Below are 12,302 nucleotides of genomic sequence, written 5' to 3'. Positions count from 1 at the left end.
GAGTTATTAGTTCCTTCAGTTGTATTACTGATATGCTGCACAGAAGATGTAATAAGCAAATTTTTATGTTTACAGAATTAATTCATAATTGTAGGCATAGAGTAGCAAATCTTACCAATCATCTTCATAGCATAATCTTTTGCATCAATAGAAAACTACATCTTGTATCTTAAATTGCATTATGCTGAAGGCTACTGCTAATCAGCTACAGTAGGTGGCTAAGCTTTGTGAAACAAATGTGCCTTAGTATCAGCTGGAGTTTAATTGGGTCCCTACCAAGCAGGTTCCTTTCAATATCATTTGCAAATAGACACGCATCAACACAAAAGAAGCACATTGAGCAAGCATATAATGAACTATATTAAGCAAAATAGGAAAATGAACATGAAAAATTACAGAAAGGTCTGCCTTTAATAGACTGTAAGCTGTGACATCCATCACAGCAGTGGTTTTGTGATTGCTTGCAGAACACTTAAGAATCAGTTAAGTATATACATAAGACGTCTCTTGAATTGCTAGAATTTCACACAGTTTGAAAATCAGCATGTGCATACAAAGTGGACAAACATTTGAGTTCTCAGCTTTTGAACATGAGCACCAAAAGATTTATGAGTGTTTGAATACACACTAATGTACTGAAGTTACGTACATTGGGTACAATTCCCTTTTACTCCAGTGAAGTTACATCTATTACTCCAAGTAATTTAATACACTAAGAATCAAGTAATAGATCGAACCATTCAGTGCTGAGGCTTCTACAGACTAGGAGAAGTCTGTCTGGAAAGCTGCCTGGAGGAGAGGGACCTGGGGGTGTTGGTTGACAGCCGACTGAACATGAGCCAGCAGTGTGCCCAGGTGGCCAAGAAGGCCAATGGCATCTTGGCTTGTATCAGAAATGGTGTGACCAGCAGGTCCAGGGAGGTTATTCTCCCTCTGTACTCGGCACTGGTGAGACCACTCCTCGAATCCTGTGTTCAGTTCTGGGCCCCTCACCACAAGAAGGATGTTGAGGCTCTGGAACGAGTCCAGAGAAGAGCAACAAAGCTGGTGAAGGGGCTGGAGAGCAGGTCTTATGAGGAGCGGCTGAGAGAGCTGGGGTTGTTTAGCCAGGAGAAGAGGAGGCTGAGGGGAGACCTCATTGCTCTCTGCAACTACCTGAAAGGAGGTTGTAGAGAGGAGGGTGCTGGCCTCTTCTCCCAAGTGACAGGGGACAGGACAAGAGGGAATGGCCCAAAGCTCCGCCAGGGGAGGTTTAGGCTGGACATTAGGAAAAAATTCTTCACAGAAAGGGTCATTGGGCACTGGAACAGGCTGCCCAGGGAGGTGGTTGAGTCACCTTCCCTGGAGGTGTTTAAGGCACGGGTGGATGAGGTGCTAAGGGGAATGGTTTAGTGTTTGATAGGAATGGTTGGACTCGATGATCCGGTGGGTCTCTTCCAACCTGGTTATTCTATGATTCTATGATTCTATGATTCTTCCACCCACATTAGAATTAGTTTGGTCTTGGGACTGCATGTTCTCACCATTCATGTGGTTTAAAGCTGTCCAGAGAAAAGTTATCTCATAAAGATTCACATACTCAATTCCTCGCTACTCTGCAAGTCCATCTAGTGAACACCACACTATCCTTTTGTTTGTCCCACACAAACAGCAGTAGCACATCCATGTCCCCACTAGCCAACTGCCAAATGTGTAAGGTACAGAGAAACCAGCCTTATTTCTGGTTTTGCTTATATTCCTGCCCTGTCTGTTCCCCTGCTCGTTTTTGAGTGACACAATGGTACCTGCTGCCCAAGCCTCCTCCCCTCTCCAACATAAGGCAACTTCCAGATGAAGGCAGCAGCTTCTGTTCCAGGGTGATGCTCTGAATTGACACTAATCCTCCTTGACTGCCTTGTATATCATAGAATCATAGAATGGTGAGGAAGAAAAATCAGAAAATTACAGGGAACAAGATGTACGGGCTTCCAACAACACAAAAGTTCACCACACCCCCATCTCACACTGCAGTAAAGGTGCAGCGTGCTGGGGTCTCAGCATCAGATTACAAATGCTGATGTGTTTGCAAAACACTCCTTTCTTTTCCTGCTACTGCCAGTGCTCAGACCCCTCCTGAATAAGGGACACTGAGCACACACCAGTGTAACACCTCTCTCTTGGCCTGTACTGGGGGACAGGGGTGGAAATAGTGTGACGGCAGCCGTGGGGGGAAGGCTGGTTATGAGGAGGGAAAGGAGAACAAGCAGAAGGAAGAGTTATGGATGGATGACTGTGACAGTCCTTTCCAAGTAGAAAAGCTCCCTAAGGCAAGCGTTCCCTGCAGTGTCCAGGGCTGGCTAAGGGGGCCAGAGTCCTTCTGGGTGAGGAGAGGAGAATGGAGCCCCAACCCTCAAAAACCTGTAAGACATCCAGGCAGCAGAACCTGGTGATGTAGCACAGAGCTGAGGGAAGGGGCAGACAGCACATGGAAGTGGAAAGATGTAACGGGAACAGGTGCCATGTGGTCCCTGTGTGAGGCTGTTGCTTCAGATGTTGAACAACACAGCCCAGACTAATGAAAATACTGAATAATTAGCAACATAAGGGACTTCGATTTGGTACTTTGTAATATTTGTGATTTCATTAATTTCACAGATTTCATAAATACTCAGTTCTGTATGTGCTTGCAATAATGAAGTAAGATTTAGTTTCCCAGTCCCTACTGCTGGTAAGGAGTTCTTCACTAGTATTGAAACAGAAGGAGGGAGTTTAGCAGCAATGATGGATCAGAACTTTAAATACATGAAGAGAGGCTATTAAGAAGACAGACCCAGGCTTTTCTCAGTGTCGACAAATGAGATGACAAAAGGTACAAGAGGAAACACAGGACATACACTCTAAAAAGACTTTTTTTTTTTACTGCGAGGGTGACTGAGTACTGGCACAAGTTGTCCAGAGAGGCTGTGGAGTGTCAGACTTGTAGATATTAAATAATTGTCTAGGCATGGTTCTGAGCAATCAGCTCTAGATGACTTTGTTTCAGCAGGGGAATTGGATCAGATGACCTCTAGAGGTCTCTTCCAACCTCAACTGTTCTGTGATTCAGAGTGAACTTGGATTATACAGATTCCTAATCTTTATTTCAAATGAGGAAAAACATTGTTATGAATAACAATCACTTCCACACCTAAAATTAGGTGCTTAATCAGTTAATTGTTTTGGAAGGGAGTCAGATTTTGAGTGCTTAAATCCCTCACAAAAGTACAAAACAGTAATCAATCTAATAGTGCAGTGTTCTTAAATGTCAAAATAATGAGTTCTTTAACTATGAACTGTTACCAGTTTGATACAATAATTTTCCTCACTGCAAAAACTAAGAATTACATACTGCAGAACAGAAAAAAAGGCAGTGCGCTGTGAAGCAGAGAGCCCTAGTCACTGAGATGGAGTATGAGGAAATTTTTTAAAATTATTTATTGCACTGTAAGGCAATCCTGCTTCTGCTTTTAAAAATATATGTGTTTATTGCACAAGACTCCCTTTTGTAAGGTGACTTCAAAAATATTACAACTTTTTTCAAAGTCTATTGATAAAATGTCAAAATACAAATATCAAAATATTACAGGGATTTTTTTTTTAATTATTGCAGATTCACAAAGGGACAGAACACTTTTATCTGAAACCAAAAGAAAGGAAAATTAACAAATTATCTTTTGGGCCAAGGATTTGACATTAGTTTTTGAGAACTACTATGATTCTTAAAGACTGGTGCTCATTCAAGGTGCTCATTCAATATCAGTAGCTGGTAAATAAACTTAAAAGCAGAATTAAAGTTGTTTCTGCCAATTTTTTTTTTTTTTCACAAATTGTCACATAATTTTCTAGTGAATCTGGAGAGGATTTTTCTAGCTATGTATTATACTACCACCTTCTAACTGGATGTAACCTTCCATGACATAGGGTGACAGAAGTCACATAAGCCTTTTCTGTCTTGAATCCTGGAAGTTCTCAACTGACTCTCATAGAAAAACAGAATTCTAGAATTTGTTTTTTTCATTCCTTCCCCTTTTTGAGTTTCTGTTATAATGTGGTGTGGCATCTGAAAATCCATGGGACTGGCAGCTTTTTGGACTAGTATAGATGACTGGCACATGAATTCATATAGAAGAGGACTGAATGTTAGTCTAAGCAACTGTTTACAGTGTTAATTCTGAAGCAGCTGCTGCTGCTTCATAATGTTAAACCTCTTGCTGTATTTCCTGTAATTGTATTTACAAGAATCTGGATTTGCATGTAATGAAAGGTTTTGTTGCTGATTTCCACTGACAGTATTTAATCACCAAGTGTTTACATAAAACTTTATTGTTATATTCTCCTATATCCCTTGGAACGCAATGCCTTGTTACAATGCAAATAGACATAATCCATGTTCTCAATTAGATTAAATGATAATACACAATATTTAGGTTTACAGAACATGGTTGAAAATTAATCTCAGTGCAGCAGAATGTGTCACAGTACTGAAGAGGTTAAGGAAGTGTTATTCTAACTGGATAGCATGACAAAAACAGCAAAAAGGTTCAGGAAAATGTCTCAGGAAAGCAACTGGAAATGAAAAACCAAGATAAAGTATGCCCTTTGTTTAGAGTTCATTCTAGAATGTAATACAGGCCAAGTCTTTCCTTCATCCAGTTCCTGAGGATTTCGGAAACTTAGTCCAAATGGTGGCTCTGAAGAATGCCAGCTCTTACAGAGAGTTTTCTGTTGGCAAAGATGAAGCTAACAAGGCAAAAGCCATCTCTCCCTAGATTCCTGGAATCTTTATAGAGACACTTTTTAAGGCAAATTGGTAGTCTTAGAATCCAAAGGAACTTCCTCCTTCTCCCCCTTGCTCCAGTTCCTTGAGAAGTGTTCCTTATACTGAAAGCAATGTGGTACAAGATCCAAGACATAAAGGAAGAGTTCCATTGTAAAACATTCCTAAAGGGCAACCTGTCTGTGAAATTAGTCCTGCCACTGATAAGATAACGGATTCCGGATCAGCTGAGCAATGCCTTAGTGTACTTTGCTCTTCATCATTCGGAGTCTTAATCTGGTTTCCAAAAAAAGCAATTGTAATATTGTACAATCACAATATAAAAGGACCTTTTACAAAATAATCCCTGCCAAGTGAGAGAAGGCATCAGATCTAATCTGGTCATATACTGTACAATTACATGTATTCTTGGTAGATACAACACTTGGTTTAGCTCTGAATTTAGCCAGAGAATCACAGCTGCTCATGCCATGATATTAATGCTACAGCTTAATCATACTAAGCCAAATTCAAGGGCAATGTTGAATAAAAGAGCAAGCTGGAAGTTAAGTGAATCACTATGTAAGGTGGAGTAACCTACATGAAGTTATGAGTAAATTGTGCCAGCTGGGTGAAAGTAAGCAAAACTAGACAAAATGTAAACTCCAGAGGACAGAAAAATAGGTATAATAGAAAGGAAAAAGGGAAGACTATCCGATAACTTCTGTCTTATACCTTACTATACTACACATGGTGCTACCAGTTTATGCTCACCTTGACCTACTAACCTTAATTAATACACTACCAGCCCATAGACTTTGAATCTGGGCATTGAGATTACCCAGAAAATAGTATCTTTCAGAAAATAGTATCTTTCATTTGCCAAGGAATACAGATATTGATATGAATACTAATAATCATATCAGGAAAACTCCATAGTTCTCACAGCAAAAAGCTGCAGTATTATCACAGGTTTTGCACTAAAGAATGTCATGTTGGGCTTGAAATACTTCAGATATTGTCATCACAGCATCCTGTGGGAAGAAATTATTCTATACTGTTTAGTAATACTGTTCTGTAAACAAGAAGCGAGTTGTGGATATCACATTTAATTTAAACCTGTTTTGAATCTAGCCGGTTCCCAGAAGCAAGAGAAAATTCATTATTATCACGGGAAAATATGCTCAGATGGATTTATTCTGCGGGTTGATGTGGGCATAAAAGATTCCAGTACTGCATGTATGCTGGGGCAAGCGGTCGATGCCTTGGTGTACCCGCAATATTAGCAGCAAGCACAGAGCAAAGGGCCGATGTTCTCATGCTTGCTAGCTTGTTGAGACCTTGGAATCTTTATTAAAACCCGTGAGTTAATAAGAAAAGAATGCACTAGACTTAAAATATGAAGATAAGGGGCACATCTATGGAAAATAGTGGGTTGCACCCTATCATTGTACTGCAGGATTCTCGCAGGTGGAAATTCACTGGGATAGCTGTATACTGGATATAGAAACACTATATAAGGTTTGCATCCTCTCAATAAAGTTGATCTTGCTTGTTGCCTCATCAACAGGGCCTGTGCCTTAATTGCTACAGGTTGATATTGTTTTACCTTCCCATTGCTTCTTTTTTATTTTGCAGGCAAGAAGAAAAGAAAAGAAAGTCCCAGTCTGGTGAAAGGCCTGTGAAAGATGAGCGCATTTTAAACCTGCAGAAAAAGATTGTAGAAAAAAGAACGGAACGTAAAAAGCAAGCAAGACTCTTAAAGATTACGCCCGAGAAATCCAGCGTCACATCAGGAAAGGTCTGGGAGTTACATAAGGAAAAAGCTCTGCAGTAGACCTGCTGTTCACAGACCTTTGCTCGACTGCCAGCACTGGCAGGGGGGCAGAGGCAGATGGTGCCATACGTGCCTGGCAGTAGCTATGCCCTGCTTCCCGCTTAGACATGGTTTTCCCAAACCATGGCCTTGACCTCACCTTCTTGTCACACATTCTGCTACCACAGAGCAGAGCTTAGCCGTACGACAGCTAGCTTCCCACTCTATTACCACACACTCTCATCCCATTGAAACGATATTTTACCACCTGTTCTAAAGTCTCCTGTCATACACATCCCATTACACCAAACAGGATGCTCACCCTGTCTCTCACCTAAGACATATTCCAGTTTATCATTCCCATGGTTTTTACCTTGCTTTTCCTCAATCTGGTCCCACAACACCGGATGGAAGCACCAATAGGCCTGCGGGCTTTATGCCAGTTCACACTGGTTTTGTTTCCTTGGCAAGCGTCTAAAGACAAGGAGAAAGGAACTGCTGCTCCTGCTGCTGCTGCCGCCTCTGCCATTGCTTCCTGCACACCTAACACTTAGAGATGGTTCATACAGCAGTAACAGTGCATGTACCACAGCATATGGAACACTGCAGTGAACAGTCATGATGGGATCACTCTTGAGAAGTGTTTTAGCCCAGTGTAAAATTAGAACTACATCTCCCAATCTGTAATAATAACTATTTACCTATTTTGTTAGAAAGTTAGATGAAGCTGAATTCAATGAAGAGGAAAACTGTATTTTTCAAGCATGTATAGCTTAAAAAACAAAATAGTGAAGCCTTTCAGAGTATCAGTGTTTCCTGCCTTCAGAATCACTATTTCAAGCAAGCAAACATGTAGGGGATTATATAGGCAAGGTCTACCCTTTCTAGCAAAGCAAACATGGAAGACGTATTTGAAGAAAGCATTTCCTAATTGGGATGGCTTTCTGAACTGAGGTTTTGAAGACATGCTTTAACGCTCTGCTGAATAGAGTCCAGAGTAAGGTAGAAGCAATAAATGCAGAATTCAAAGGAAAGCAGCCATATAATTACAAATATTACATTTTTAAAATAAACAAAGAGAAATCATAAATTCACAGCTAGAGCTTTTGATTACCTGATGTGGGTCAGTATGAGTGCTCTGGTGTCATGAATGAGCAAAAAAAACAGGGCTTGAAAGTTGCTTTGAAGTTAGACTTTGTCTTTTTCTTGAGCTCAGCTTTACACCGGAAGACTTTTTAAGATGTCACAGTGGTTTTGTTTACGTGCCACTCAAATGCTAAGACACCTGCAAAAAAAAAAAGAAAAAAAAATATAGAAAAAAATCAAGGTTACAGTAAATTATTTAGCTGTTTTGGTGCATCTTCCATCAGAGTTGTTCAGCTCTCCATGACCCTGCCCAAATATTACTAGAGGGAAGTGGCTCAGTTGGGGTCAAATACGTTCAGCAGCATCTTTATTGTAGGCGAACTGCACACTGCTGAGAACGGTGTTTGTACAACTACAGCAGAAGATTCCTTCACAGTTGTAATGCAATATTTACCTGGCATTCAGGCTCATTCTGTACTGCTACTTTTTGGGTTCCTCAATAAGTAGGAAAAAAGTGACACTAACCCCTTGTATTAAAGTTCAAGTTACGTTTGTGATGGCCCGACAGGTTTGCATTGATATAAGTCAACATTTATTTATAAATCACTATTACATTCTTAATAAAACAAAATCTATATTACAATTTTGAAAACTAACCATAAGAAAAACTACCATCAATGAAAAAAAAGTAATTTACTACCATTTTAAGCAAAGAATCAGATGAAAAAGCAGCAGTTTTCTGTTTGTTGTGAGCTTTTTTTAAGGAATTCCCCCTTGTGAACCCAACTTTGGAACCAGCAACCAGTTAAGTTTGACAGGATTTGTGCAACTGTTCACTTACGGCTTCAAGAATAAACTTTTGGCAAAGAAAGAAAATAAGGTAGCAGCTCTGGAGCAAAATCATCCAGATTAACTTAACATGTTGTGGAGTGTTGCAGCTGTGTTTAATTAATGTTAAACTGAGCCACTTAATCAAGTTATCTTTCTATTCATCATGCACAGTTTGAAGTTGACAAATTTCCCAATCGTGTTAGCAAATAAACAGTGTTGCTAGCCATGTAGATTATCAAATACAAGTTCAGTTTATCCTCTACAGAGAATCATTATGTCCTCTCCAGCCTGATCATCTCTGTGTCTTTTCTGCAGGACTCTTTGCAATGGGACCACTGGAAAGCACTGGAAGAGAGTCAGGAATGACAGTTCAAGGTCCTTCAATGTGACTTCATGGCCAGAGAAACAGCTTAGAAAATGGCTGTCTATGAAGCAGCAAGAAGTGGAGCCACAGTCTGTATATTGCACTCTGAAGTAAAATAAAATACGCTTGGAACAAATTCAGACCTGCTGGAAATCTCCCAGTGTGCCTATTTACTACAGCGCTGAATTTTAATCTTTATTTCATCTTTACAGTGTGATTAGAAAAATTTGGGTCATACAGGCAAAACAGAATATAAATGTATTTATTTTTAAGCTATAATTATACATTTTTTCTGTTAGATTAAAAGCATTAAGAAACTGAAACTTTACCATTGGAGCTCCTGTGGCAGAATGGCAAATGCCTGGGTAAGAATGATCTTACTCTTAAGAGAGAGGAGATCTCTCCTTCTGCTATCATTGTATCCTAGGCCATGGTTTGTTACACTCATCTTCCCTAACAATAAAAATGCGGGCAAAACCCAAGCAACATTTGTTTATATGTGCATCTTTTCAGAAGGCATGGTCAGTGTGGTCAAGTTCTTAAGATGTTTTCTTATGTGACAGTTTTTTATGTGTAAGAGGATCACCAGTTTCAACACTGATTTTAGAGGATGAGAGAAAAATTGTTCAGAAGGTTTAGATGATACAACAGCCTCCAGGAGACAGAGTTGAGATTCAGTGACCAAGACAGACCATCCCCCTATTCTCAGTTGTGAATTTCTACAGTCTTTAAACAGTGGAAGCACATATCATTACTTAATCTACTTAGGGAGCTGCTTCCAGAAAAATTCAAAATTCTGTTACTCACCTATGTCTGTTCTCTATGACAAATTCTATACTGTGGAAAACAGTGTTTATATCACAAGGCAGAAAGCCAAGGAGGATATAAATCTGCATTAAAATCTCCACAGCAGTAAGACTGTGTAATGTATTTCTATTTTAACTTGATGCCAGCTACTAAGTGTTTAATTATGGTTATTGCAAATATTTAAATTGAAGGAGACTGTTGCTGACATTAGAGTCAGGCAGCTGCTTTAATACTCTCACAACATTACATTTCTCACTTTTTAGTGAGGGAAGCTTAATGGAATTCTTTTGTTGCCACCTAGCTGCGAAGATCACTTCCACAAGCTAATAAAATATGCTTTACTTTTCATTCAACGTAAACGCTATGGTGAACCATGAAAGTAACGTAGGACTTATGCTCACTAGGAAGAATTAAGGAACATGGAAGAGAGACAAGAAGGAATAACAGCAGAGCTACAGAGAAGAGGCAACTATGACACTATGTCTATAGGGGATTGTTTTAGCTTCAAATGACAAACCTTTGTTGGCAGGGAGTTTATCTTCCTTTGTGGCTGTTCAGCGTTCAGTTGCTTTGTATTCCAGAAAAACAAAGCCAAGTGGTGACTGTAACACCTTGGTTTCGCAGAAGCTAGCAATTAACAGGGCTGACAGTCATGGTCTGGGGTATTGCACAGCTGAATAGTTCCTCTTAAACTTATTGATGTGTCCTCTGTTTTGAGAATGAAAAAAAAAAAAGAAAAAGAAAAAAAAATCATTAAGCATATAGACAGGTGTATTTAGATAGATTATATGGATTATTTCAAAAGCCCATCACACTGCATGCTTCTTCCATTGGGATATTGCGCCCAGTTTTAAAAATTGTTACTGAATTGCAATCAAGCTGATTCATAACTATTTTCCTTCTCCATATTTTCCCTGCTGTCAAATGAAAGGACTGAGGAGAATCTCAATAATCCAGCTGTGGAATTTTTAACTTTGGAAGTCACAAAGAGGCAAATTGCTACTTTAGTATCTGATGCATAAAGTCATCTTCAGAACAAATGTTTTAAGGAATGTAAAAAAATCTGAGTCTTTTAGGAAAAATACCAATATATTTCTATACTCATATTTTTATATCAATGATGCTTACTGATTTTTCAGTGATGGCAGGTCTTGCAACAGAATAACATTGAAAATACCACATTCTTCCTGACAAATGTGAATAACTTGATGTTGCAGGCAGCAAACCCTGTCCAGAACCACTCTGCCCCTGGACCATAAAGCAGCTTCTCTAGTATTCTTGTTTAGCAAAGTGGTACACAGAAACCTGAGGAGATCCAATGCAGAGCCAGCAAAGGTTTGGCAGGACTTGTTAGCATTATACAGCAAAGGCAGCTGTAATGCCCACGGAGCCAGGTGAGCTTTGAAGCAATGCAGCTGCATTCACACTGCTGCCTCAGCTCACGTCTGTGGTACAAACCATCCACAACCTGCTTAATCCACACACAGAGATATGTAATTGAGAGTCAGCAATGCCTCTACAATCATCAGGCTCCATGGAAACACAGGTGCATGAATAATTCATGATTCATTCATTTACACGTTTGTAACATTATTTGCAGCCAAGAAGACAAGGGTAAGTGAACAAGGCTCGCTCTTAAATCATCTACCAAAATACACTTAGAAAATAAGGTTTCACTTGTCTGATCTCAGTGACGGACTCATTAAGAAACCCTTCTAGTGCTGAAAGCTGCACATCCCAGAGGTCTCCTATTTCAGTGTAAATGGCCAGACCACAAAAGCCTTTGCATGCAACCAGAGTGTAACAAGACCCAGATTACCTGAGGAAGACAGAGGGGGTCTCAGCCCTGCTCTGAGCATGGGACACAGGGTGCCTGCACCTCATCCAATGCAGTTGCTGCTCGATGGCGACTGGTGCCCTCTTCCAAATCAGCCCCAGTACTGCAGCAAACCCTGTGCTTGTGACTGTCCAGCCAGGTCATCTGACCTGCCCTTGAGAAAACAGGTATTTTATTATTTAAATGAAACCAAAGACAGAGAGACAAGCATGTTGGAATGACAAGCAAAAAAAACCAAAACAACAAAACAAAAAAAACCCACCAAACCAACAACTAGTACAAATTCAAGTTCAGCCAGGGGAGGAGAAGGCAAAAGAAGTCACCAGGAAAAGCTATGAGTTTAGCTACGAACAACCAAGTGGTTGGCAAGGGGCGGTGATGTCCAAGAAAGGCCCTTGTGTTGGGAAAAATCCTTTTTAATGGTGAGTTGAGGGCATTGAAACAGCTCTTCAAGTGTTCATAATGAGTTACATAGAAGATCCGAACTAATTATGCCACAGTAATGATCTCCCAAGTTGATGGCTCAGATGAATTTTGCTCAGTGAATGCTGCCAGAAGCCTGACATGGCACAGGGGAGGATGACCCCAAAGCTCACACACACTGCAACGCGATACAGCAACATTGCAGAATGCAGCAGAAGCACAGTCCTGCCTCAGCAGCCCCTTTCATAGAATCATAGAACGGTTTGGATTGGAATGGAACCTAAAGATTATCCAGTTCCTGCAATGGGCAGGGACACATCCCACTAGATCGGGCTGCCCAAGGCCCCATCCTGTAGAGACATTT

At 40.2% G+C, this 12,302-nt stretch overlaps 1 protein-coding gene and 1 long non-coding RNA gene across 5 annotated transcripts in view; one reads left to right on the top strand and one right to left on the bottom strand.

Moving 5' to 3' along the window:
• Positions 1-9,207, top strand: part of CFAP99 (cilia and flagella associated protein 99) — a 65,922-nt gene extending 56,715 nt beyond the window's left edge. For all 3 annotated transcript variants that reach the window (XM_069856454.1, XM_069856455.1, XM_069856457.1), the window contains 2 exons: positions 6,413-6,575; positions 8,823-9,207. In XM_069856454.1, coding sequence (XP_069712555.1) covers positions 6,413-6,575; positions 8,823-8,873 — 214 coding nt within the window. In that variant the 3' untranslated portion in view covers positions 8,874-9,207. The remainder of the gene's footprint in view (positions 1-6,412; positions 6,576-8,822) is intronic.
• LOC138720322 (uncharacterized) lies at positions 3,613-11,651 on the bottom strand. 2 transcript variants are annotated; one of them, XR_011337392.1, is made up of 5 exons: positions 11,558-11,651; positions 10,196-10,384; positions 7,705-7,875; positions 6,384-6,479; positions 3,613-4,723 (listed from the first exon to the last, which is right to left on the bottom strand). It is a non-coding gene; the product is annotated as an uncharacterized lncRNA (long non-coding RNA). The 2 variants fall into 2 exon arrangements; XR_011337391.1 differs by lacking the exon at positions 3,613-4,723 and adding an exon at positions 4,946-5,071.
• Positions 11,652-12,302: the final 651 nt, after the last annotated feature.

Source organism: Phaenicophaeus curvirostris, chromosome 4, assembly GCF_032191515.1.
Source record: "Phaenicophaeus curvirostris isolate KB17595 chromosome 4, BPBGC_Pcur_1.0, whole genome shotgun sequence".
Lineage (NCBI taxonomy): Eukaryota > Metazoa > Chordata > Aves > Cuculiformes > Cuculidae > Phaenicophaeus > Phaenicophaeus curvirostris.
The sequence above is the reverse complement of the archived record's forward strand: the minus strand, read 5'-3'. Positions and strand labels throughout refer to the sequence as shown.